Raw genomic sequence first — 23,362 nt, forward strand, 5'->3', positions numbered from 1 at the left:
ATGAAGAGAATGATGCGAAGGACAGCAGAGGTTAACACCTCCCCTTGTGCTTGTTCATTCCTTCCTTCCTCTGCTCTTTGCTAGTGTGCTACTAAGGTTACAATAGTTAGCCTCTGTGGCACCCAGACTTCCTTTTCTTGGGTGGAAACACTGTCCTAGCATTCTGCTAACCACCAGTGACAAGCTTCATACGTTCTTCCACCATATCATCTCTCTGGGAAGAGGGGGAGTACAAAGAACAGCTCCATAGCAAGAAAGGATTCGTCACATATTATCTCTTCCCACACAATACAGCCATATCTATTTCACCAGCTCCTGGAAAGTCTGGAGGTGTCAAGGGCGTAATTGTTTCTATGTGACTTATCATTTGCTCCTGTTTCCCTGACCTTACTGTCTTCTCATACCAGGATGCGTTAATCACTTGTGCATCTGTTGCCCAGGCTTTATTTACTGAACAGTACCTGCAATAGCGAGTGTTCCCTGTTCGGGAGTATGAAAGGTACAAACAGCCACACACATTACTGAGTGCATTTGGCATCTGGTAACATGCGCCGATAAGAGAACTAAAGCTTGGCCCCTACTGCAGCAACTGCTCATTACATCTCCGCTGTCAACTTGTAACATAAATCTCTTTCATCATATGCCATGTGGTTTGGGTGCCTTGCTTTCCATCCAAGTTATAAAACCATTTCTGCCTTTGGTGATTTGATCTCCAATTTTTCCTTTACACAATATAAACTAAGGCAACTGTCAAGACTTTCTCAAAGCTACCCTTCTCCATTGAGAAAATGTGTCCAACCTGGCACTTGAACAGGGCGGTTTTCTGATGTATCTTTCAGTAACAGAATAAACCATGCATTACTTCGCTCTTCCCAAATTCTCAAGCATTTAGGCTTCAGCAACAGAATGTTGTTCCAGAATTAACTGCTAGACTTATTCCTTTTACTATGAAATATAAGTAGCAAAAAAGTAACATTTTTATTATACTGGGATGTAAAGCATACTCCATACTGATATGTACAGTGTTGTAACACTGGTTACTGTTTATAAACAGTTTATGAAATTAAACACAGCATAAGTATTGCTATGCTGTTCCCTCTTCATTAAGAGTTTTTTCAGACTGGAATCTGATAATCTGAAGCCAACTAAAAAAAGATAGTCATGTAATAAGACTACAAAACCTATTTTCAACATATTGAAAAAACATTTTTACAAAAAACAAGTCCTAACATTTCTTAAGTGCTGGACTTATATGACTCAAATTTCTGATCCCGTATTTGTCCCTTTTTCAGTTTTCTTTTTTTTTTTTTACCATGCGACCCGAAGATTCTGGACATGCTAAGAAAATGCGCTCTGCTTTGTGTAGCTTGTAGTAATTTCTTTTCACCTGTTGCCTGACACCAGAAATATTTGGTGCAAACATGATGCAACTATCACCAGTAGAAGTACAGACATTTTCATGTCCTTGGATCCAGTGTAACCACCCACAATGCAACTTTCGCTACAGCCAGTGTACAACTTATTTTTAATGGTTTGAGAGTACATATTCCCACCTGAAGCCTACAGGTGTCTTGTTAATCCAGTTAAGGCAAAAACAAACAAACAAACAAACAAAAACATTACAACAAAAGACAGTCAAGCAAGGTAACTTTAATTTTAAATGTCAAGCATCAAAAATCAAGTTACACTTAAATTCAATAGAATGCACACTCATGAAGCTTGTGAATGCTTTTGCTGGAAGACAGCAATGCATTCTGAATGGCAGACATTCCACAGATCAAACATAGCAGAAATTCATTAAATAAATAATATCCTAATAATTGTAACTCTGTTCTAGCATTTCACATACCGTATACAGATTTGGACATCTCTCTGGAATGGAGTCCTTGTACAGCACAACTGCTTTCAAGTGTGGCAAACGATTCCAGATCTGTTAGGTTTTTTTTAAAACAAATTTATAATTTGTTATTCGTATCTTGTGTTTTTCCCCACTGAAGTACTGCCAAAACTGTAATTGGGTTGACAGTCAGAAGAAAGCTCCTGTTTCCCTCCTCCCTCAAGTATTCTCCCCTAAACTCACAACCAACTGGCTCAAAAATAAAAGAGGGGGAGGAGGAGATGCTACATAGTCTGCTAATCTGCTAAGTCTGGTTTCAGTCAAAAGACTTAAATTACACCAAAAAGGTTCGTCAGTATCCTTTCTCTTATTGCATCAAAGGACATATCAAGGAACATTCAAGCTCAAGCTGAAAGTTGACCATAGCTCCTGTGGTTCCTAATAAAGATAGAAGAAACCACCTCAATAAAAACTGTTAAACTGCTAAAAATAAATAAATAAAATGTTTTATCTTCCTAAAAGAGAAGAGAAAAAAAAAAAAAAAGGAAGCAATTTGCATATTTTAAGGATAAATAAAAATATAAAGCTGCAGGCTTACAGTCTTTCTCTGCTTTGGATGGCCCTCAGAGAGCATTAATTTCATTCAACTTTGTGGGACCCAGTGGCTCACATATATCTTTGACTTAATCACAGAACTGAACTGATCGGTCTGTGCTTTTACAAATGGAGTGGCCTGGCGATAGCCACTATGCATATATCATTAGAAGGATAACAAGTTATACTTTTTTTTTTTTTTTCTGAAAGAAGTAAAACTGAAATAATAGCTCCAAAAAACCCTCAGATGGATACAGCAGTGTTTACCACAGCTGATTTTTCCTATTTCTAGAAAGAAACATGTATGAACCAAATCTCTTGAGCTCTACAATTCCTATTCTTCTATGTTGATGACAGCATAGCCTGGTACTTGGTCAATGAATTTTTGAGCCACTTCATACCTGCATTATCTTGTCCAGTTGTTTCTGATTTTCCACAACCATGATGTCGGTTTTGCTGTCATAAGCAATGTAGTGGCAGGCCTCTGGTGAATTGGTTGTATATATTCCTGTGACAATTCCTCTACATCCAAAATTATATATTAGAACATATATTTATATACACACATACATGCATTTAACATCCAGAAAGAGAGTAAGAGATCACATGAAAGATGAAAATATGAGGATGTGGAGGTACACATCAGCACAGCTATCATGTTTGTTTCAAGTATTCGGATATACTTGGATGATATATGCAAAATAAATCCCTAAACTCCATGCAGTAGATGCTGTAGGCTAGGATTCATTATTTTAGCCTACTTGAGGCTACAGGGGAGTTAGCTCAATAAGTGGTAAAACAAAACAGAACAAAAACCACCATGTGCTCTTTCTGTTCAAGCTGCACACAGATACCAGTTTGAATTTCAATGGCACAGAAACAGACTAAGAGGTCAAATCCAAATTGTAACACGTATCAGGACAGAAGGAATCAGGCTAGTGAGTATTTTATCTGTCACTTCATTCACTTGAAGATATCGTTTATCACTGACATAAAGCTGGGAGTGTCCTCTGTATCCTACATCTTCCAGTAAGAGAAGATACGTGACTGTCACAATTAAGTCCATAGCAAACAGGTTCCATTTATGAGTGTCTGGACTATTCCAGATACACTCAAAGCTACGAGACTCCAGTAGGTTGCTGAATAGGCTAATCAGCTGCAGCACAACTTCCAGGATGTGACACCAAATAACCATTTGCTACATTTCTAAACCTTGCACAACTGAAACCTTGAAATCCCTACACAAAAGGGAAGCAAATCCTACCCAGCAAAAACAGCTCCAACAGCTGAGATGAACCATTCCGGAGAATTAAATCCAAGGATTGCTACGCTGTGGAATCGTTCAAGACCAAGCTAAAAAGTAATAAGCATGAAGTTATACAATAGAGGCATGTTGGGGAGAAACATACAGCACAGTTTTTATTTTTTGTCTTAAGACCTCATGATGAACTTTGTACCTATGCCTGAATGAAACAGTGGCATTTACCTGCAATGACGGAAATATTATCTCTTTGACTGAAAACAATTTTAATCATCATTTATTTATTTATTTATTTATTTATTTGAGGAGACAGAGGGAGAAAAGGGAATTGGTTGTGTTTTCCGTACCTACCTTCAAGAAGCTCTTGGCTGCTTTCCTGGAAAGGCAATAATACTCTGAAAAAGTTATCTTCTCCCACTTTCCATTCTTTCTGCTGGCCAAAGCATTAAGAGATCCATATTTTTCTAGGCTCTCCTTGAACATCTGATGAACTGTTATGGGAGTCTGCGGACATGAGTTATCTATTCTCAGTCTGACTCTGCCATCAGCAAAGGAAGTCCACAAAGTCTCTGGAAAATAAAGCATTTTCTAGGTATTCTCCTAGTGAAAAATACTGTGTGACTATACCAAAAGATAAGAGGACTGAACATAATTCCATCGATTCCCATCTTTTGAGAAAAGGGCTTTCCAGTTTTATAACTTTAATGAATATTCTATGTAGATAGAAAACTATTTCTTATACTTTGTTCTGTGTCTTGAATAGAAGTGCTAACATCATTCAGAATTATGCTGATCTTCCATGGTACAGGCACACCACCAATTTGTGAAGACTGTTCATGCTCAGGACAGCACAATCCACTATCCCTTGAGCTAATGGAGCAGCTCCTGAAGCAGAGGGCTATGTGGCAATCTGAAATCCCTGTTCCTGCCCAGCATCCCAGCTTCTTTTGCTCATCCTAGCCCTTTCTTCCCCTCTGTTCTACCCAGCTGTTCTGCTCTATCCTGCCCCTACCCCCCTCACTGCTTTCTACAGTTTTTTTCCTGTGGTCATCTGCCCTATGTTCTAGTATATCTATCTATGGATCTCCACTCACCCCTGTCTTGTCCTATTACCATGTCAACTTTTGCCTTCTGCTCTTGCCTTTCTCATGCTAACCATCTTTCCACCATTCACTTAAAAAAATAAAAATATTTTCCACCCATCGCTGACAGGACACAAACAGGGAACACCACCGAAGTCCTGGCTGCCAAGGACTGTAGGTGTCCCTGGCATTCACAACAAATGGCTGCCTCAAAGATCCTGCTTAGCTATTGCTGACCCAGCAAGAAGCAGGCTTAATATCAATACATTCTTTAGAGAACTCCGGGGTTAGTAAATTGGCAAAATTTACATGGATTCTTCTTAAGAAAGACAAAAAGAATGCTCACAACCCCCCTGCCAAATAGCTAGTTCCCATCCTTCTGGATGAAACAGTACAAGAACAGTTTAAGAATAATTTTTGCCTTAGATTTACTTTCATAAATGAAGCTGGTTTGCTGCCAGCATTCAGTGAAACTATTTCTAAAGATTTCACTGCCCCCATGCTTTATCTTAACATGTACAAAGTATTTTTGAAAAAAATACTTAATTAACCTTTCTACCCCTTCCCAGGCAAGGAGATACTAACCCTGGTGCAGAAAGTAATTAGAAAAGTCAAAGCCATGATGCGTGTCAATCTGGGATTACTGTTCCTGACTCATATTATGCTGCATTCGTGTTCCTGACTCACACCCTAATATTTGTTCTCTTGACCATCCTGACAAACAGAAAGTAATAATGACAGAAGTAAATACAAATAAAGCTGCTTAATCTCCATGTGCCTTAATTTTCTCATGTATAAATTGTATATAATGATTTCAAAACATAGGTGTGGAGCTTTACCAAATATTCTCACGTGTCTTAAGGTCAATGGATAAAGGGCAAATCCAGGCAGCAGTAATGGAGGAGGTTAGGTAATGGACAAAGAGACTTCGTTGAAGTGTAAACAGTGGCACCCAACAAACATTTAAGTGTGAGGGCAAAGCAGGTGTTTCTGCCTTTAACTCCAGTCCTGGTGTGAATAGGATGAAATGAAACCCGTCAGAGAAGGAAGCTACTGGTAAGCCAAGTGCTTATTTTCTGCACGCACACAAAGCCTGGGTGAAAAACTCTCTATGGCTTCTGGCTTCTAAACCAACAAAGATAGGAAGGATCACAGGTATGAGTGGGCACAAAATCATACCATACAGAACTAAATTACAACATCTCAGTTTACCTATTACAAAAAACTCTTCAAAGGCTCTTTCTCGCTCTCTCCAGTGGAACTAAAAATATTAACAATGTTCCTAGAATAACATTGCAAAAGTTGCTGAATCACAATATTTTCACTGCAGATGTTCAGCAGATAGTAGTTTCCAGACAGGAGAGCAAAAGATCACATCATTGCAATATCTATAAATGAAAATCAAAAGTGTACTTTGAAACAGGGAATCGTTTTGTTTTTATTTAAACAATTTTTCTGGTGTCAAAAAGGCATCTTTGACTCACACCAGAAAGCCTAAGAACAGAATCACTTTCACAGAGACTCAACGAGCCACCTTAATAATACAAAATATATACTGCAAAGGAATATAAACTTGAACACTCATGCAGTATCTGTATTTGCATGTATTTGCAGGTAAAGCTTAAATCTAAAAATAGTTCTTAAATCTAAACCTAAGCCAAAAATAATAATAATAATCTAAAGATTGCTCTCCCACAGAGTTTCTAAAAACAGCAGAAAATGAACAACATACTCTTGTAAGTACACAAAGGGATATTAAGCAGAGGGCTCGTTCTTCCCAGAAAGAGCCTGGGAAAGAATGCCTGGCTAAATACTGAATGAACTGATTATAAAGTGGGAAAAGCAAAATAGGTGCCCTGCCTCACTAGCAGCTGAAAGCTCAACTGCAATGCCCATGATAGAAATGAACTCACCACCTGAAACAAAGTGGAAATCAGTATAAAGATCCTTTAAATAAACTATGAGCATTGATGCATTATACATCTGTAGGTTTACATAGAACATAAAAAGAAATAAGACAGGATTCCACCTCAAAGTACTTAATGCCACTGACAGTTCTCTATATGCAAGCAAAGAGGAGTATTTGTTCCTTTCCTCTTTCTTCTAGTAACTCCTGCTATCTGCATTACACTTTGTACCCCAAAAGCTTCTTTATTCACTAACATATGACCTCGGCTCATGTCCTTCACGTGAATTCAGTTAGTCAGAGATGGTGAGAAAATATCTGCTCCTAGAAAACCTATTTTATTAGATAAAACAAATGAGCACAGATTTTATTCAGATAGGTACTCACCTTTGAATATCTGAGCCCCTTCAAGTGTCCCTATCCCACCCCCTCAACTCCACCATTCTCCTCCAAGGCACAATTCCTTATCAGACTAATTTTTCCATGTACCATTGTCTTTGCAGCTGGAGGAAGAGGCAGCTCAGAGTTGCTGTATACAAAGTGTGTAACAGGATGACCATTTCTGCCTTTTGTCTGGGAAATTGTTCTAATTACATCTGATAAATTATTTTGAATTTTATGCATACAGTGTTTCCAGTAAAATTAAAAAAAAGTACTATGAAACTTTACAGGAAATAAAAACAGTTTAAAACTGTTTTCTATTTAAAAAGTACTTTGAAAGTTTTCAACTGATCTTTTGCAATTCAATCCTAGACTTGTGAACCATCTATAAGTGAATTCTAATTTATGAGTACATTTGTGATTAAAATATTTCCTACCAAATTTGAAATAATACATAATATAAACACATCAGAATTTTTCTATTTTTGTAAGCCAATTATTTCTTTCCACTGTGTATGTTGCAAGATGGTAGAGGCTGTCTCTTCCAGCCTAGATACCAAAAGACTGTTTTAAATAGGCAAGCAAAAAGCAAAACGATACACTTTTCTCACATGCATAGTATGTTTGGCTGAAATGCCTGCACCTTTGGAATATATGACAGAATGTGTGCTAGTGAAAAAAAAATTAAATAAATTGCAACTAATCCTATAATTTAAAGCTAATACATGAATGAGACCTCCTCTCTGTTCACTACTCGTCTTTCAAGTACCCTGGTGACTGACTGCCAAAATGCATTTGGGAATGTAAATGAAATCTCATGGAAGAACTCCAAGCTGTAGGAAATGCAAAAGAACCAAGGTCACCTTTCACACAGGGAAACAGGTAATAAAGGCTGATTGTGGAACAGCCCCGCTGCATGACCTCAGTTCAAATTGTTATGCCATGGATGTGCCTGAGAAGCAGAAACTAAAACAATAATTAAACTTCTGCTTGAAACTCTTTCAGTTTTAACTCACAGAACAGTATCTTGATTATATGCCACTTCCTGCAAAACATCACTCTGCTCTAATGACAAGAGAAGGTATTAGGCTCTTAGCTGGAGGCATTTTTTTTAATGGACAGTTGTCATCCCAGATTCCACAACTGTGATGCCATCACATTCTGCTGACAATAGAAATACATTATTCCTCCTCTCACCCATTACTATTGTTAATTTTCTTCAACACATCCTTGGCCCTGAAAAATAAACTTCTTTTTAGTGAAAGCTGAAGTTGAATAGACACAGACTGGAATAAGAGAGCTTGGCATCTGCACCAAATTTTCCCTCGTGCCAATGAACAGATTAAACAAAAAAATACAAAACTGAATTTCAAGTGAACCTGAACATATGAGCCAGAAAACATGCACAGTGATACTTTAAAAAAAATAAAAATAAAAGAATACAGCAACAACCTCTCCCTGTTTCCTGTCTATAGCTTAAACTCTTAAGCAGAAAAAAAAAGAATAAAATAGACAAAATATTTTTAAATTAGCCAAAAACCACAGGAATGTTTTAGTTCATGGAAGCTTTTACCTTTTCCAGTGGACAAAAAGGGAACGTCTATGAATCATAATAAAATATATTGCTCTGCAGATGCAGGAAGCTGCTACCAATGTGGATTAGAGATGAGAGATATCCTTCAAAGAATGTTTTTACAAACTGACATGGAAGGAGTGATGCAGCAGAACAGACAACTACGTACAAAACAAGCTTTGTAACAATCGTGACGCTTCTAAAACTGATGGTGATGTACCAAAACAAAGGTGTGTGCATAATCACAAGGAAACATCACTCCATAAACATTGCCCAGGCATGCAGAGATAGAAGGTCCAAAGTCAGATGGAGATGAAACTGGTAAGGGACATGAAGAGCCACAAGGGCTTCTGCAAGTACATTGGAAGCCAAAGGGATACAATGGGCAACTTACTGACATAGGATTTGAGGAGGGCTGACAGACTCAGTGCTGCCTTTGTCTTGGTCTTTACTGACAAGGTTTTCTGAGCTCCTGTGCCCAGTGGCAACAGATGAGAAGTTCTACCTACTATAGCAGAGGAAATTCCAAGTAAAATCCTCTAATGCAGAACTCTGCAAAATGCAGAACACATGCAAAAACCTCCCTGGGCCCAAACGGGATTCTTCAGGCTCAGAGAGCTGGCCTCATGCCATCCCTAGGCTGCTCCCATCATCTTTTGAAAAGCATGGCAATCAGGTGGGATCTCTAATGACAGGAAAAAGGCAAATGTCACATCCATCTTCACAAATGGGAAGAAAGAGTACTTGACTAACAACAGGACAATCCGAATCACCGCAGACTGTGGGTAGGCTATAGAACAAACCCTCCTAGAAATCAATGTGAGGTATAAAATGGTTACTGAGACCAGCCAGAACGGATTTACCAAACCCAAATCAAGTCTGTCCAATCCAACTGCCTTCCACCACGAGATGACTGGCTCTGTAGATGGGGAGAGGAGAGCTGTGGCAGGTCATTTACTTTAACAAGGTCTCCCACAGCATCCTTGAAGGCAAACTTGGAACGTTTGGACCAGATGGAGTTGGAGTAGCAGGTGAATCAAAACCAGGCAGGATAATTAGTCTTGGAGAACAGCGGTCAACATTTCCAAGTCTAGCTAGCAGTCAATTACAAGTGGCATTCTTCAGGGGTTAGTCCTAGAAACAATATTGTTTTAATGACTGCATTGCTGTCTTGAGCAATGGAATGCTCCCTCACCAGCTTCAATGACGACACTCCACATGAAGAATTGGTCTGGCACAAACCTCAAAGCCCAACAATGGTAAATGTTAAGTCCTGCACATGGGCTAGGATAACCTCATGCAGCAGCACAGACTGGGTGCTGGCTGGCTCAGCAGAAAATTCCCTGTGGCTCCTGGTGGAAAACAAGCTATGTAAGAGTCAGTATTGTGTTCCTGAAAGGCTAGTTCCTGGGCTGCATTAGCAAGATAATAGCCAGCAGATCAAAGGAACTAATTATTTCCCCCTACTCAATACTCAATGAGGTTGCCTCTGGAGCAGTGTGCAGCTTTGGAAGCTCCAGTGCAAGAGATCCTGACAAACTGAAGGAAGCCTAAAGGAGGGCCTCTCAGATGTTCACAGGACTGGAGCACACCGCACACAAGAAGCCCTTGAAAGAGATGGGATTCTTCAATCTGAAGAAGACCAAGGGTGAATATAACGACAGTTTGCTACAGACTGGAGGCAGGGCAGGTGGGCTATAGAGAAGGCAGATTCCTCTCAGAGACACACAGTGGAAGGACAAGAGGCAATGGACATGAGATGCAGCAAGGAAAACTCTTGCTAGATAAAGAAAAATAATTTCACAATGCAGGTGGCTAAGACCAAGAACAGGGTCTGAGAGACTCTGAGAGGAACCCTTGTCCTCAGAGGTTTTCAAAACTCTGCTGAATAAGGCCATGAGGTCACTTTTTAGCAGGAAGCTGGACTAGCTGCCCTCCAGAGGTCTTTTCCAAAAAGTTATTTCGCAATTCCATCAGAATATAACCAGCATGCATGAGTTCTCATTTACTTTTACACTGGTTTATAACCAATATAATGCTTGCTGCCAAGAGTGAGGTTATTCTGGTTTTATACATGCATTATTACAAAAACCAAAGCATGGCTTGGTTTCACAGGGATGAGCTTCTATAAGGTGGTGGAAAATAAATGGTAGAAAATTCCAAAAGCAACTTGAGGTCTTCATTAAACATATTTACATCTGAAATTGCAGAACTATCAATTATAAAAAGAGACAGTTCACAACTACAAAGCATCAGAATCTCCTTTTCACCTGACATATGAAGCAAACCCACTGCAGCTGAAGACTGATTCATCAACTTAGAAATGTACCTAAGCTCAAATAAAGGAACTGCTCAATTAAGATGAATGGGGCGTGACTTGTGATTGCAGAAAAATTATCATGGAACAGCTGGAGTGGCTTCTACCCTTCGTTGTTTGCCTCGCCTTTCTTCCAGATGCCACAGGCACCTAATGCAGGAGTGGCTGAGGTGGCATGTACACTCCTTCCCGAGCACCGTGGTTTATAGACCAGAGTACTACGGAAACTGGAGCCAGTAGCAACCTCTGGGAGAGAAGCGGGACGGATAGCTGGTGGCAGTAACCAGCGTCCCAGATATATTCTCTTAGAAAAATAGGTCAGAGCCTTCACAAGCACACAAGCAGGTACTCTGCAGAATCACAGCCTCAGCAATAATCTACACATGCAATGTGTCTTCAATAGCTCAATAAAACGTGCTAAACATTTAAAAAGAGAAGGTAGTTGTCACCTTTACCCATACAAATTTCTCCCCTGCTTACTAAACAACAAAATGTGAATGGCTGGCAGTGCAATTCTTGGGAAAAAGAAAAAAGACAAGCAAAACAAACAAACAAACAAAAAGCACTGTTGTGGATTAAGGAATTGCCTTTTTAACAGTATATATACACACACGTATGTATACAAGTGCATATTCATACGTGTAAAGTCTGCAAATCAGATTCCTACATAAATTTGTTATTTCTTCAAGATCTGTTTGTAGTCACTACTCCATTTGTCTCCTAGTACAAATAACACCATATTTAAACAAGCACATTTAGATAGCAGTCTCAACAAGACATCAGGGAGCTCCCTCGGGGCTGCAAATCTTCCAAAGCAGCTGCTTATATTCTGCTTGCAAACCTCCCTTAAGCTGCATGGTAGCAGAGCTCTTTTAATATAACACTGCACTTGGTTTAAACTTACAATAGTATGCATGTGCTACAATACAATGCAGAACTGACCCAAGGACAGGTACTCCTTCACAGCCCCCAGTTATTACAGCATGGAAAATTCATGGAAAATGGGGGTTGTTCTTCTTATCATAGCCCTGAAAAACAGCCAGTTTGCTAAAACAGACACAAACATTACATGTAAAAATTCTGAAAGGGGTTCCAATTTTCAAAAATCACCTTTCGTGTGCTTACCTGCTGGCTCTTCTTGGGTCCCTTCTCTTGGGTCTCCTCTCTCATCTTGGGCGTCCTCAAAACAAGTCAGCAAATCTCTGCAGATAGGCCGTGTATCTGTAGATATTCTGAAAGGAGATATAACTATTAAAGATGTAACGCTTAAACCCACATACTAATATACCCAAAGGAAAATAAGAACACACCTGGCATACAGCTGCAAGGAGAAAATACACTGCAGAATTATGGTTTGTTGGTAAGATGCTCTGTCAACACCAAAATGTTCTAAATATCTGGACTTTGGCTGCAACAGTTAAGGCCGGCGTTCTGCATAAATCATTTAAAGTTATTAGTACAGGGACAGCATGTTCCCAAATTCAACTACCAATTTAAAAGGGAATTTCCTATATAAAATTTTGATTTAACCAAAGTGTATGATTACAAAGGTAATATATAAAAACCTCTACAAAGCACACACAAAAGATTTGAGAGTAGAAGTCATTTTAGCATGCCAATTACAACAAAATGAGTTCAAGTTACACAGTGCTGACCAGCCAGAACTCAACAAAACATACTCCTGTGCAACTCCATTAGCATGAGGGTTTTTTGAATGACAGTACTTCCTGACAGGCTGGGATTTAATGGTGAGGTACCATCCTATCAAATAAGACTCTGTCAGCTGCCTGAAGTCAAGAGACCAGCCCTCCCCTGAGGCAGAGGCACAGCAGGCTCAGGCTGGCTGGCCCAGAGCCTGGCGCAGATCCCAGAGCAGCTCCAAGTGCCCGCAGCTACTGCCCTGCGCCGCACCAACTGACTGCTAGAGCATACTGAAGCTCCTCTCACGTATCAGGTGAACCAACAACCGAAATCAAGAGTCTGAACATTCCCTGTAGTGGATTAACAAAGGGAAAAATTCCATTCGTTGTTTCCAAGACTGAAACAGCTCCAGTCAGTTCTGTCTTTGCAAACCAGCAGAAGTAATGCATGTGCAACAGGATAAGAGCACAGCAGTGACTGAAGTAACTGACAGACCTCCTGAGCCCTTGCTGTGGGTGAGGATTCTGAAAAAAAAAAAAAAAAAAAAAAAAGGCAACCAATCTGAGCTTGCTGGCAGAGCAGTTGGCCTAGGGAGAAAAAAAAAAAAAAAAAAAGTCTTTGAACAAATCCAGTGAATACAGCACTGTTTCTTCTTGGAAACAAAGAAATTTAATATAAGAGCTAAATCTCCCCCACCCTGATCATTATGAAATGGCAGTCCTCATGTGCTTAATGTTATACATTAGGAAAAACTGTTATTAGTATGATACTGAGTGTCTGATTAATGACAGTCTGTGTTGTGACACTAATTTCTTCCTTTTTTTCTTTTTAAAACTTCAAGAAACTTTGGAAGCACTTCCACAAGCTCTACTTTTTTTGCCCTGATATTTGGAATTTCTGCATACATCTCACATGCTAGGTCAAATACAGTCAGCTCATTTCCTGTGCGTAAGGTTCTCTCAGTAAAATCTGATGAAAATACTAAGAATAAAACCTAAAAGAATGTATAAAGTCAACATTTAATATGATAATGAACTGATGATTTCTATGGAGAGCAAAAGTATTTTTACATAAATTCTTACTTTAACACACCTCACAAAATACACACATTGTCCTATACGATTTGGTTAGAACCTTTTCTCCCATATTTCAAAATGAGGAACTAGTTCAACATATTTTGGCCTTAATTCTGCAGAGTGCTTCCTTAGATAAAAAAAACGTACCGATGAAATCTGAACTTTGTTATGCAACAGTCAAATTATCATGAAATTTAAGGGGAAGTTGTTAAACTCTATGCGTAGTGGCAAACAAACAGAAAGCTCTTATTCTTTTTGTATTCTTTTGTATATTTTATCACTATTGCTCAACTTCTGTAGCTTTCTCATTGTTAGATTTTTACCAGTGAGCATTGTGTTTTTGTTTGTTTGTTTGTTTTAAAGTCAGCTTTCTATAAACTTGCAAAAATATGAGCAGTTGATCAAATGATAAAAGTCTGTGTATATTGTTGATACATTATTCAGTACAAGTTACTTTTTTAGGCTTCAGGATATTTAGTCACAACCCCTTAAATATATACAGAAATTCAAAATACTTTAAGTCTGGAAATCACATTCATAACTGGTCACAAGGAAGGTTTGAACAAACAGGTTTTTTTGCAGTTTAAACAGTCAGTAGTTTGGGCTACGCTTCCATCCAGAATCCACTACTGCTGTCAGGATTTAAGATGATGCCACCATCTCTTTCTCCCTTTCCTGGTATTTCTAATGCAGAAGCTTCTCCCATTGCACAGCTGCTCAGCTCTCATCTCATTCCTGAATCATGTTGTACTACATGGATGGCGTCACCATACAGTGAAAACATTATTAATAAATTTTGTTCTCAGGGAGATTCTTTGTTATCTTAGGGAGAAGATTGTGCAAATCCCCATTTGCACAAGTATTTATTTCCCCAACACACTTTTGTTGCCTTAGGCTTTCCCAATTATTAAAAATTAATCTTATTAAAAAACATGCAAATGAGACTGAACTGGAAAACATGCATTTTTTTTCCAAGGCAGAAACCTCTTCATAAATTTCATGTTCACCTTTCATTGCTTGCTTCTTCTGAGGATGACTTGTAAATTCTTATAGTTCGGTTGTTTAATTTAAACAGTAGTAAAGCAGGTGAAAAAATAAAATCTTTCTTCCAATCAGTCTGTGACCAGTGTTATGAAATATTTGTCCATTTTAACAATTGGACTTTTTTTTTTTTTTTGTCCCCTAAGCTTTTGTTCTTTTGTTGCATGTTCTGCAGGGCAACCCAGCTATATATAATCCACCAGCTTTAATCTACATTGGAGCTGCTTTTGGCAGTATGTTTTGGGTCTGCATCTGCACTTTCCAAAGTACTTTTCATGGGGTGTTAGGCATTTTCAACAGGTCACTTGGCCATTTTAGGTTAAGATGGAATCATTAAGTAATCACTTGACAATTCTTTTGGCAGCAAAAAGCAATGGGCCAAATTACCTCTGGGTATCTCTGAAAACTTGAATAATCCTGGCATTTTGCCCAGAAACTTCAGCCACTAGCCATCACCATCTGGATCCCATTCATGAGTAATCCTTTCCCGATTTCCCATGCATCTTGCAAGTGCTGACTCCAATATTTTAAAACAGAACTCTGGGGAGAGGATGTGGGAGGGAGCACAGGACAATAAATTTAGAATCATGAATCTGTCAGAGATCTACACAAAGACTGTGAAATTACTCAGATTCAAATCTGAGTCACACAACATAACTTGGCCCCCAGGTTTAATAGCTCATCAGATAAATCAAATTCTGTGAGCAACACAAACAGCTGAGTAGCAAATACTACATCTCCTGACTGAGAAGCTATTAATTATTTCCTAAAACATTTTTAAATGGTTTCTCATCTTCTATTGCATCAAGAAAAACAGACAGTAATGGCCCACAATACTAGTTTTGTAAATCCTAATTTTGTATCACATGTAAAATTGTTCCTATGTTAAGGAGCAAAGTAAGGAGAGTCAGAAGAGGTCCTCCTGGTCCTTTACAGAGGCATTGCTGTCTATTACGAGTGGTCTTATTTACCAATTACTCCTCTTTTTAAATTAGGGAAATATTATAATACTTTCCATATTTGTTCTATTTAAAATTTCCCCTTCTCCTTGAAGAATGGGTTACATTCAGGTTTTAATTAGTTTCATGTCCTTATGAGACTTAAAAAGGGGGCAGCCCAGATATGTGCCACTCTTGCAAAAAGGCTCAGCTGATTAAACAATCAGCTTTCTTCTCAGAGTGCACAAGAAAACCACCTTTCTCAAGTTACTAATATAACTTCTTCCCACACAAAGGTATCTTTAAGAGCAACACAAAAGTTTGATAAAGAACAAAGAAGATAAGAGCTGAGACCTGTTTTGCCATATGTCAGATTTGACGCACACCTTCTAGTAAAGCCTATCTTTGTTTGCATAAATAAAACTTCCTTTTATCTTTTGTATGACTAATTTCCCTCCAAAAAAAGAAACAAAACAGGCCATTTATTTTGGCAAGCAGACTAGTTCTACAGATAGCTGAGAATTGTGTGGGTGAATAGGAAGGAATATATCAACCTTTTTACTCTGTTATACCCTACCCAGCAAAATCCCACACCTGAGCCTGAAATCTTCCGGTAGCTGCTTCTGTACAGCAATCTGTAGGGATTAAGGCAAAGTTAGGTCATGCAGAACTCATTATTTCCTCTCTTTCTCACTTTTGAGGTCATGCTGATTAAGTTTCAGACTAACCAAAGGTCTTTTTACCTCTGCACATTTTGCTAGAATCTTATATTCTTTGTCTAGTTTTCTCTACCTGAAATCCTACTTCCAGCATGAAAAAAGAAACTTTGCCAAACTTCAAACCACACCAGGTGAACACCACCACTTAGCAGGACAACAAACATGCACCAACTTCTTCAAAAACAGGGAAGCATTTAAGCAAAGGAAACCAAACACATCAAAAGCATTCAGAGTTCTGGTCTGACATTCTTTCAATAGAAATTCAGAAACAAACCATATGCCAAACATTTTTTATTGAAATGAAGTAATACATAAGACACTTAAACTTCCTGTTTGCAATGGTTGAAAGCCACTATATATTTTAAAATTCTTGCAGCAGTTTTTTTAAATAATGGAAACCCAGAACACCTTCTTTATTTAAGCACGTCACAAGTAGAACCATGCTTGGACTAATACAGAGGCACTGTTACTAATTTACAAAAATCCTCACTTCCTCAGGTCAGTGTGTACATATATCTACACCAATCCCAAATCAAACTGTTTCATGGGTTTGGGGCAGATTTAAAAATGTCAATCTAGTATTAAATATTTTACTACTGCAAAAGAAAAAAAATATATATATTATCAAAAGCTTTCCAAGATTTCTTCAATTTGTTTCTTTTCCATAAAGTCTTTTTCCACAGTTTACTCCTGAGTGTGCTTATCTGGGATTACAAAGCCCTGAATAGAAGAAACCATTATGATAAAATGGACCCCAGCCATCTGTTTACCCGAGAGGATCAAGCAAATCTTTCAAGCAACGTAACATGTAAGTTCTTATCTAAGTAAAAGTGAAGTTAAAGTGAAGAAAAATGTCTACCTAATACGATAGTTCAGTACATGGGAATCAATAATTAGTACTCAGTGATACTGACAAACTTACAATAAGAAGCTAAAATATTTCCTGTGAGATTTGTTCATCTATTCTGAAAATCTTGGGCATTTTGAAAAACTCTAAATAGAGATGGGGAGATTTTCTCACAGGAAATACGATTACAGCAATGGAGTAACAGGAAAAGGGAAATGTTTTTTCCCTTTTGTGTTGGCTACCTAGGACAAAAAGAAGAAAGCAGCCGATAGGGTTGTCTTTCATGTAAAACTGTAATATCAACTCTGAAGTAAACTCTTTTAAAAGCAAGTTCCCCACTCCCTGCTCAAAGAGATGGGATACCTTTTAAGGTATCCCATGATTTAAGTTCAGTTGCCTTTGATGGAAAGATGATGCTCAACCACAAAGGCAAATTACGACCTAAGGTTTATTCCTTCAAACTTAGCAGGGAAGAGAGCTCTACATTCATAGCTGCAGCAGGATATTTTTGAAGGTCCATTCAAAGTACATAATATGAATGGTAGTATGTGTAGAGCAAACAGTACCGAACTTCTAGTCTTGGTTGCTGCTCTATTCATCGCAGACACATGAAGGGATGGTTCAGAAACATGACCACTCTTTTCTTGAAGACTATCAGAATTTTGCTATTTTATGGTATTTAAGAATGTATGTAATCTTACCACATGGTTGGAAAGCCATTAATCATTCAATTTACTGCAGTGTAAGAGTCTAGTAGCTTACCAGCATTTTCAGATAGCATTCCCTGTCTTTACTAAGCTGTGAGCAGCTGAGCCACAGGAACTCAATGTACCTCTTGTTGGAACTGCTATACACAAACCTCTGCTGAGCCCATTTCTGGGACTAAAAGCCTCTGCCCTATAAAATGAACACTACACAATTAGATAAAGGCAAATAGGATACAAGCAACGTAGTTCATACTGAATGAAACAGTTAGGATTAATGCCAAACTAGAAGTTAGCATAGGAGAGTAAATCCATTTAGAATCTTCATTACGATTTTCTCTCATTTTAGCCTCAAAAGATACTTCTTATTCTGAATCAGATTGAGTCACTATTAAGAAAGTAAGGTTCTCGTGGACCCACATGGTAGTAGAAGACAAATTTAAGTCGTGAAAAACTGGAAAATCAGTTTGTTAATATAAATACGTAAACTACTTTACCCATTTTCATCTTGTGATTTTTTCGCAAGAGTCTCTCCACTGTTAGGCATGCTGACAAGCCCTCTAAAGCTGGTGACAAATATGCTAAGAACTGTGAAGGTTGGGCATAAATAAGCCACTTGAACAACAGAAGAAACCAACACTAACTGGTTATTTGTTAGAAAAAAACAACACGTAATAAAGAGGAGGAGACTACAGCTACAAAAGCTGTTTCTTTCTGATTTTAGCATGCTTGAAATGTCGCAGTGCCTGTGAGCTGCTTACTGCTAAACTTTCTTTTTTATTCAGTTTTCTTTAATTATCCATGAGAGGAATTTTAATGAGCCTACAATGCTTTAAGATGCAAATCATTTCTTTTGCCAAGATTTTTAACAAATTAGTTCACAGAAGTTGAATCAATTCTGATTTTTATTACCTCTATTTTCAAAAAGGAACATTCAGCGAAGTTAATTTCTTAAAGAAAACACAGATTAATTACATTAGGAAATGCCTGCAAGTCAATTATACCAATGAAACCCAGTACTGCAACAGCCAAGCACCTCCTCCAGCATCACAGCTACCAGTACTTCATTGACTTCGCCAAACGAGGCCTACCATAAATTGTAGGAGTTTCTACACATGACTGAACCGATTAGTTCCCAGGATGTAATAAAGTCCAGTTTGTCCACTTAGGCTACTTCTCTACTAATAAATAAAAGCCAGGGAATAGCTCAAGCCACCCACTATGAGGATCTTCCCTGGGACAACTTTGGTCTGAGCCAACTGGTACTTCCCCACACAACTTCCACAGACAGAGGGGTAACTTAAGCCACAGGCAGTTACTAGAAGACTGTGTTAATGGCAACCCTTCTCAAAGGAGAGAGGGATGCAAGCTGTGCCCTGCCATTTCCTTCAGAGCCACAGAACATGATCAAAAATGGTATTTACTGGTACAAAGCCACATTGATTAGGAAAATGTAGGACTAGTATACTTTATAGATGCTTTATAGATTCATATTTAATTCCAGAGTATTTGCACCATATCCAAATGCCTAATTATGCATAATGCAATTTGAAATTAAAGGAAAAGAAAGAAAACTTCACAGTGGGATTTTAAGTGCCCTATTTTCACCACTCACAGAAAATCACTTTGAAAATCCCTGAACACAGAACAGGGGATATTTCAACTGTAAAAAACACTTTATCTCATAGAGATATGTTTTGTTCTGTTTTTGGTCAGGGCTGATTTAATTCCTTCGTTCTGGAATAATTCTCACTTTGCTCCAAGGACTGTTTTCAGAAAGCCCCTTGATATGTTACCTGAGCTTGCAACTAGCTTTCCAGAAGTACTTCAAAGAAAAAAAAAAAAAAAAGAAAAAAAAAAAAACGAAACCACAGATTTGAAACTCCGTTGCAAGAAGTCTCACTTTATCTTTTCTTCTGGTCATGTGAAATGTTTTCCTTGCTATGTTAAAGGAAGGAATCCAAATAGATGATCACATTACCTTGTATAACTTGTATCTTGGTGTTGAACAGCTAGTCTCATGAAAGAAAAATGGCTGTTTATGCTCCAAAACTTGTGCTTTCATTTAATAAACAGAAGAAAACATTTCTAAATAGAGTATATATATAAGAGATCTCTTCTATAACTTAATTTGAACTACAGAATTATGAATGTCATGCTGTAAGAAAAAGTTCCACAATGAAATTGTCTTTGCAGTCCTAGTACGTTTTTCAGTACTCTTCAAATACATCTAGTAAATGAGGATAACTTATGTAAAGCTCAGTAAGGAATCTTGACCTTCAAACAATTTTTACATGCTGCAGTTTACACAATGCTGTTGTTAGCACAGTAAGTGTTTTCTTTGATGCCTGTATGCAACACGCATGAGATTGTGCTCAACTCACAGACTGAATTCTTGCAATGGGACAGGCTGCTTCTTCCAGCTGCAGGTGAAGCTTTCTGCAGATTGACAGGCTCACGAAGCTATGAAAGAAATGAAGAGGTGAATAAAGCTCGTGTGCTGTTTATGTCCTTTGTTTTACAATCATGATTGGTACCTTCCAGGAATTAGTGTTAAGACACTGTCGCTGCAAACTTGTGCTGTCACAAGATCCCAAACAGAAATATTACAGACGCCAAAACAAAGCCGTGCTGTTACCATGGCTCGTAACCAGCTCAACCACAGTGCAGAGATCAGCCAACAGGTGGGTGGAGTGCTTGGCACTCCATTCATATTTGGGATGGGATGTTTCAGGTTTAATTCACACTGCTGCCATGGCAACGTAAAGTTGTCCATTGCTGCGTGTTCTGTCATTTCTTCCCTAAGGCAAGCGTGTTTGTTTCACTACAAAACTTATGTTCATTTAAAACAAGTGGAGAAATATACTAATTCTGGATGCTCCTTGCTGTTTATCCCAGTTAGTTTAAGCAGGCCGTTGATTCATGCAGCTGAACAACTATGCGTGATTGGCTTTTTTTTTTTTTTCTTGATTTCATGACTGGTAACAAACTTCTTAATGTAGAACAATGGTTTCTGGTAGAAGCATGATGCTAACCTGGTGGTCCTATTGTTACTTCAGACCTCCAGCACTGAGTCTAAAAACAACAACAAAAAACATAACCAGAAAAAAAGGTCTATAATACTTTTTCAGTTCCTACTTCAAAGGCTTTATGTCATTAGAACAAAACTCTAAACCCAAACAGTACTTTGGTTATGCTGCCAGTAACTCTTACTGGATAAATATGTACTAAACCACTCCTGGAAGATCAACTAATTTAAGTTAGCTTGGACTAAGCAGTAGTTAAGAGTAGGTGGTTCCATGAAAAAGCCCAGGCAAGCAACATCTTTCTGAACTCACGCATATGCCTTCTACCAATTCACTTCTAATGAACAAATTCTGATTAAAAACAAAATTTAAAAAGGACAACTTTTACCCTTAGATATGCTTCACTACACTTCCAGAACTGAAGAGAATTTATCTGCACTCAAATCAGCATCTTCTTTACCGTGAGGGTTGTGAGGGACTGGCACAGGCTGCCCAGAGAAGCTGTGGCTGCCCCATCCCTGGCAGTGCCCAAGGCCAGGCTGGATGGGGCTGGGGGCAGCCTGGGCTGGTGGGAGGAGTCCTTGCCCATGGCATGGCAGTAGAATTAGATTATCTTTAAGGTCTCTTCCAACCCAAACCATTCTGTGATTCTACAGTCTCTAGGCTAAAATGAGGCATCTACTTCACAGACATTGGGCAGGAAAAACGCAGTTTAACCCACAAAACACTTCGCTATCCACAAACATATCCAGCTGCCATGTATTTGTATATCAAGAAATTTCCAGTAGCAATCTCTAAAGATGTTTTCTCTCATTGGCCATGCTACAGTGACAGGAATTTCACCTTACCTTTCTGAAAAATGCACTCTGCTTTTAAGGAATTGTTCCACAATCAGAAAAAAAAAAAAAAAAACCACACCACCGACCAGTTCCTGTAAAGCTGTTGGAGCATCTATACCCAAATCATCTTAAGTTTGCTTTTAAGTTTGTACAGATGGAGGAAGAAAATTGTAAGAAAAAAGCAGTTGTGAATGCACACGAGGAGAGAGCTATTTCTGAGCACCTAGAGAGAAAAATGTGACCCATAAGGTCAAAACGACTGTTGGTTGGTAGACAAGCACATCTAGAAACCATTTTGCTGCTTCCTTCTGAGGAAAAACCTGGTTTAGACTGCAAGCAATGTACAATCTCACAGTTACTCACAGGTGTTTATGTATCCAGTTTCAAATTTTATACAGGCCCAAAACACTCACAGCTGCACAGCCTTAACCAATTAAAATGGTACTATGGGAACAGGTCTCTCTTACTCACTTTGTATTACTATCACTTGAAGTTAATTACTACAGATTGTCACATATTTTAATTAAAACTTGGCTCTGAAAAATCCTCTGAAGATGCTAATCGCTCACTATAAACTGTCCTAACATCTTAAAACAATGCCATCATTTCCATTTCCTTACAGATATTAGTCTTTTACTTTTCACCAAGAACAAAAATGCTTTCCTAAGAGCTGATTTCTGCCCAAATTATCCTTTCAATATTTCATTCTGTGGAAAGAATTCCAGTACCACTTGAAGTCCACTACACGATACTGTTTTAAAACTTTCTGAAGCATATCTTAAGAAAGACTAAAAACTATAGGTTGAGTATGTTATTTAAAAGGTATTTCTCCTAATGCACTGTAGAAATCATGGTATCTGTTTGGGTTTGGATACTGGAAAAATCCAGCTCAGCAGCAAGGAAGTTTGTTGTGATTCAGATTTCACCTTTGCGAGGGACAGCTGAAGCTCCCTTTATGCAAATGTCAGTGCATTTGAAAACAACTCCCAAGCGCCCAGATTTACTTTTTGTTTGTTTGTTTGTTTGTTTGTTTTTAGGTTATTCTTGGAACATCTTTACAAAAAGTCAAGGGTGCTCAAAGAAAGCCCAGCTGCAGACTGCACTCTTACTCATGGCTCTGGGACGCCACTTCCAGCAACAGCTTAATTGTTTGGAAGGCACAGTTCACCACATATGGTGTGGCCAGGTAAGAGAAACAAACATAAACAGAGAGATTCTGTGAGTGTTTCATAAAATGCATACTTCTTATAGCTTATAAAGATGATGGATATTCCAAAAGTCAGGTTGGAGGGAATGTTTTGACTCATTTTGTGCTAACAGTGAGAATACCTATTTTAAAACCAAACACAGAGTCCCCTGGTGGTTAAATGAAACAGGCAGTAGGAGCTAATTATTCCCCAACTCCCAGTCCAGTCCAGTCCTGCCTTCTTGGAGAGAACAGAGCTTCTCTGCTTTTTTTTTTTTTTTTTTTTACACCTAGACACAGACTTGGTAAGTAAGAAGTGACAAGGTGATTCATAGTGTTGCATGCAGCAGGAAAAGAAGGAAGGGAAAGGAGAGCAAGAGATCAGGTGTTCATC

The 23,362-nt window shown here is 38.4% G+C and overlaps 1 protein-coding gene across 1 annotated transcript in view; it reads right to left on the bottom strand.

The window, feature by feature from the left end:
* The window catches only part of ACSBG1 (acyl-CoA synthetase bubblegum family member 1), a gene marked incomplete at both ends in the record, with an annotated part of 31,280 nt that extends 10,722 nt beyond the window's left edge, over positions 1-20,558 (bottom strand). Inside the window, 6 exons of the mRNA XM_084293514.1 lie at positions 1,850-1,930; positions 2,833-2,953; positions 3,696-3,784; positions 4,044-4,261; positions 12,077-12,183; positions 20,455-20,558. Coding sequence (XP_084149640.1) covers positions 1,850-1,930; positions 2,833-2,953; positions 3,696-3,784; positions 4,044-4,261; positions 12,077-12,183; positions 20,455-20,558 — 720 coding nt within the window. The remainder of the gene's footprint in view (positions 1-1,849; positions 1,931-2,832; positions 2,954-3,695; positions 3,785-4,043; positions 4,262-12,076; positions 12,184-20,454) is intronic.
* Between the last annotated feature and the right edge of the window lie 2,804 nt (positions 20,559-23,362).

Source organism: Netta rufina (assembly GCF_964035555.1).
Source record: "Netta rufina genome assembly, chromosome: 11".
Lineage (NCBI taxonomy): Eukaryota > Metazoa > Chordata > Aves > Anseriformes > Anatidae > Netta > Netta rufina.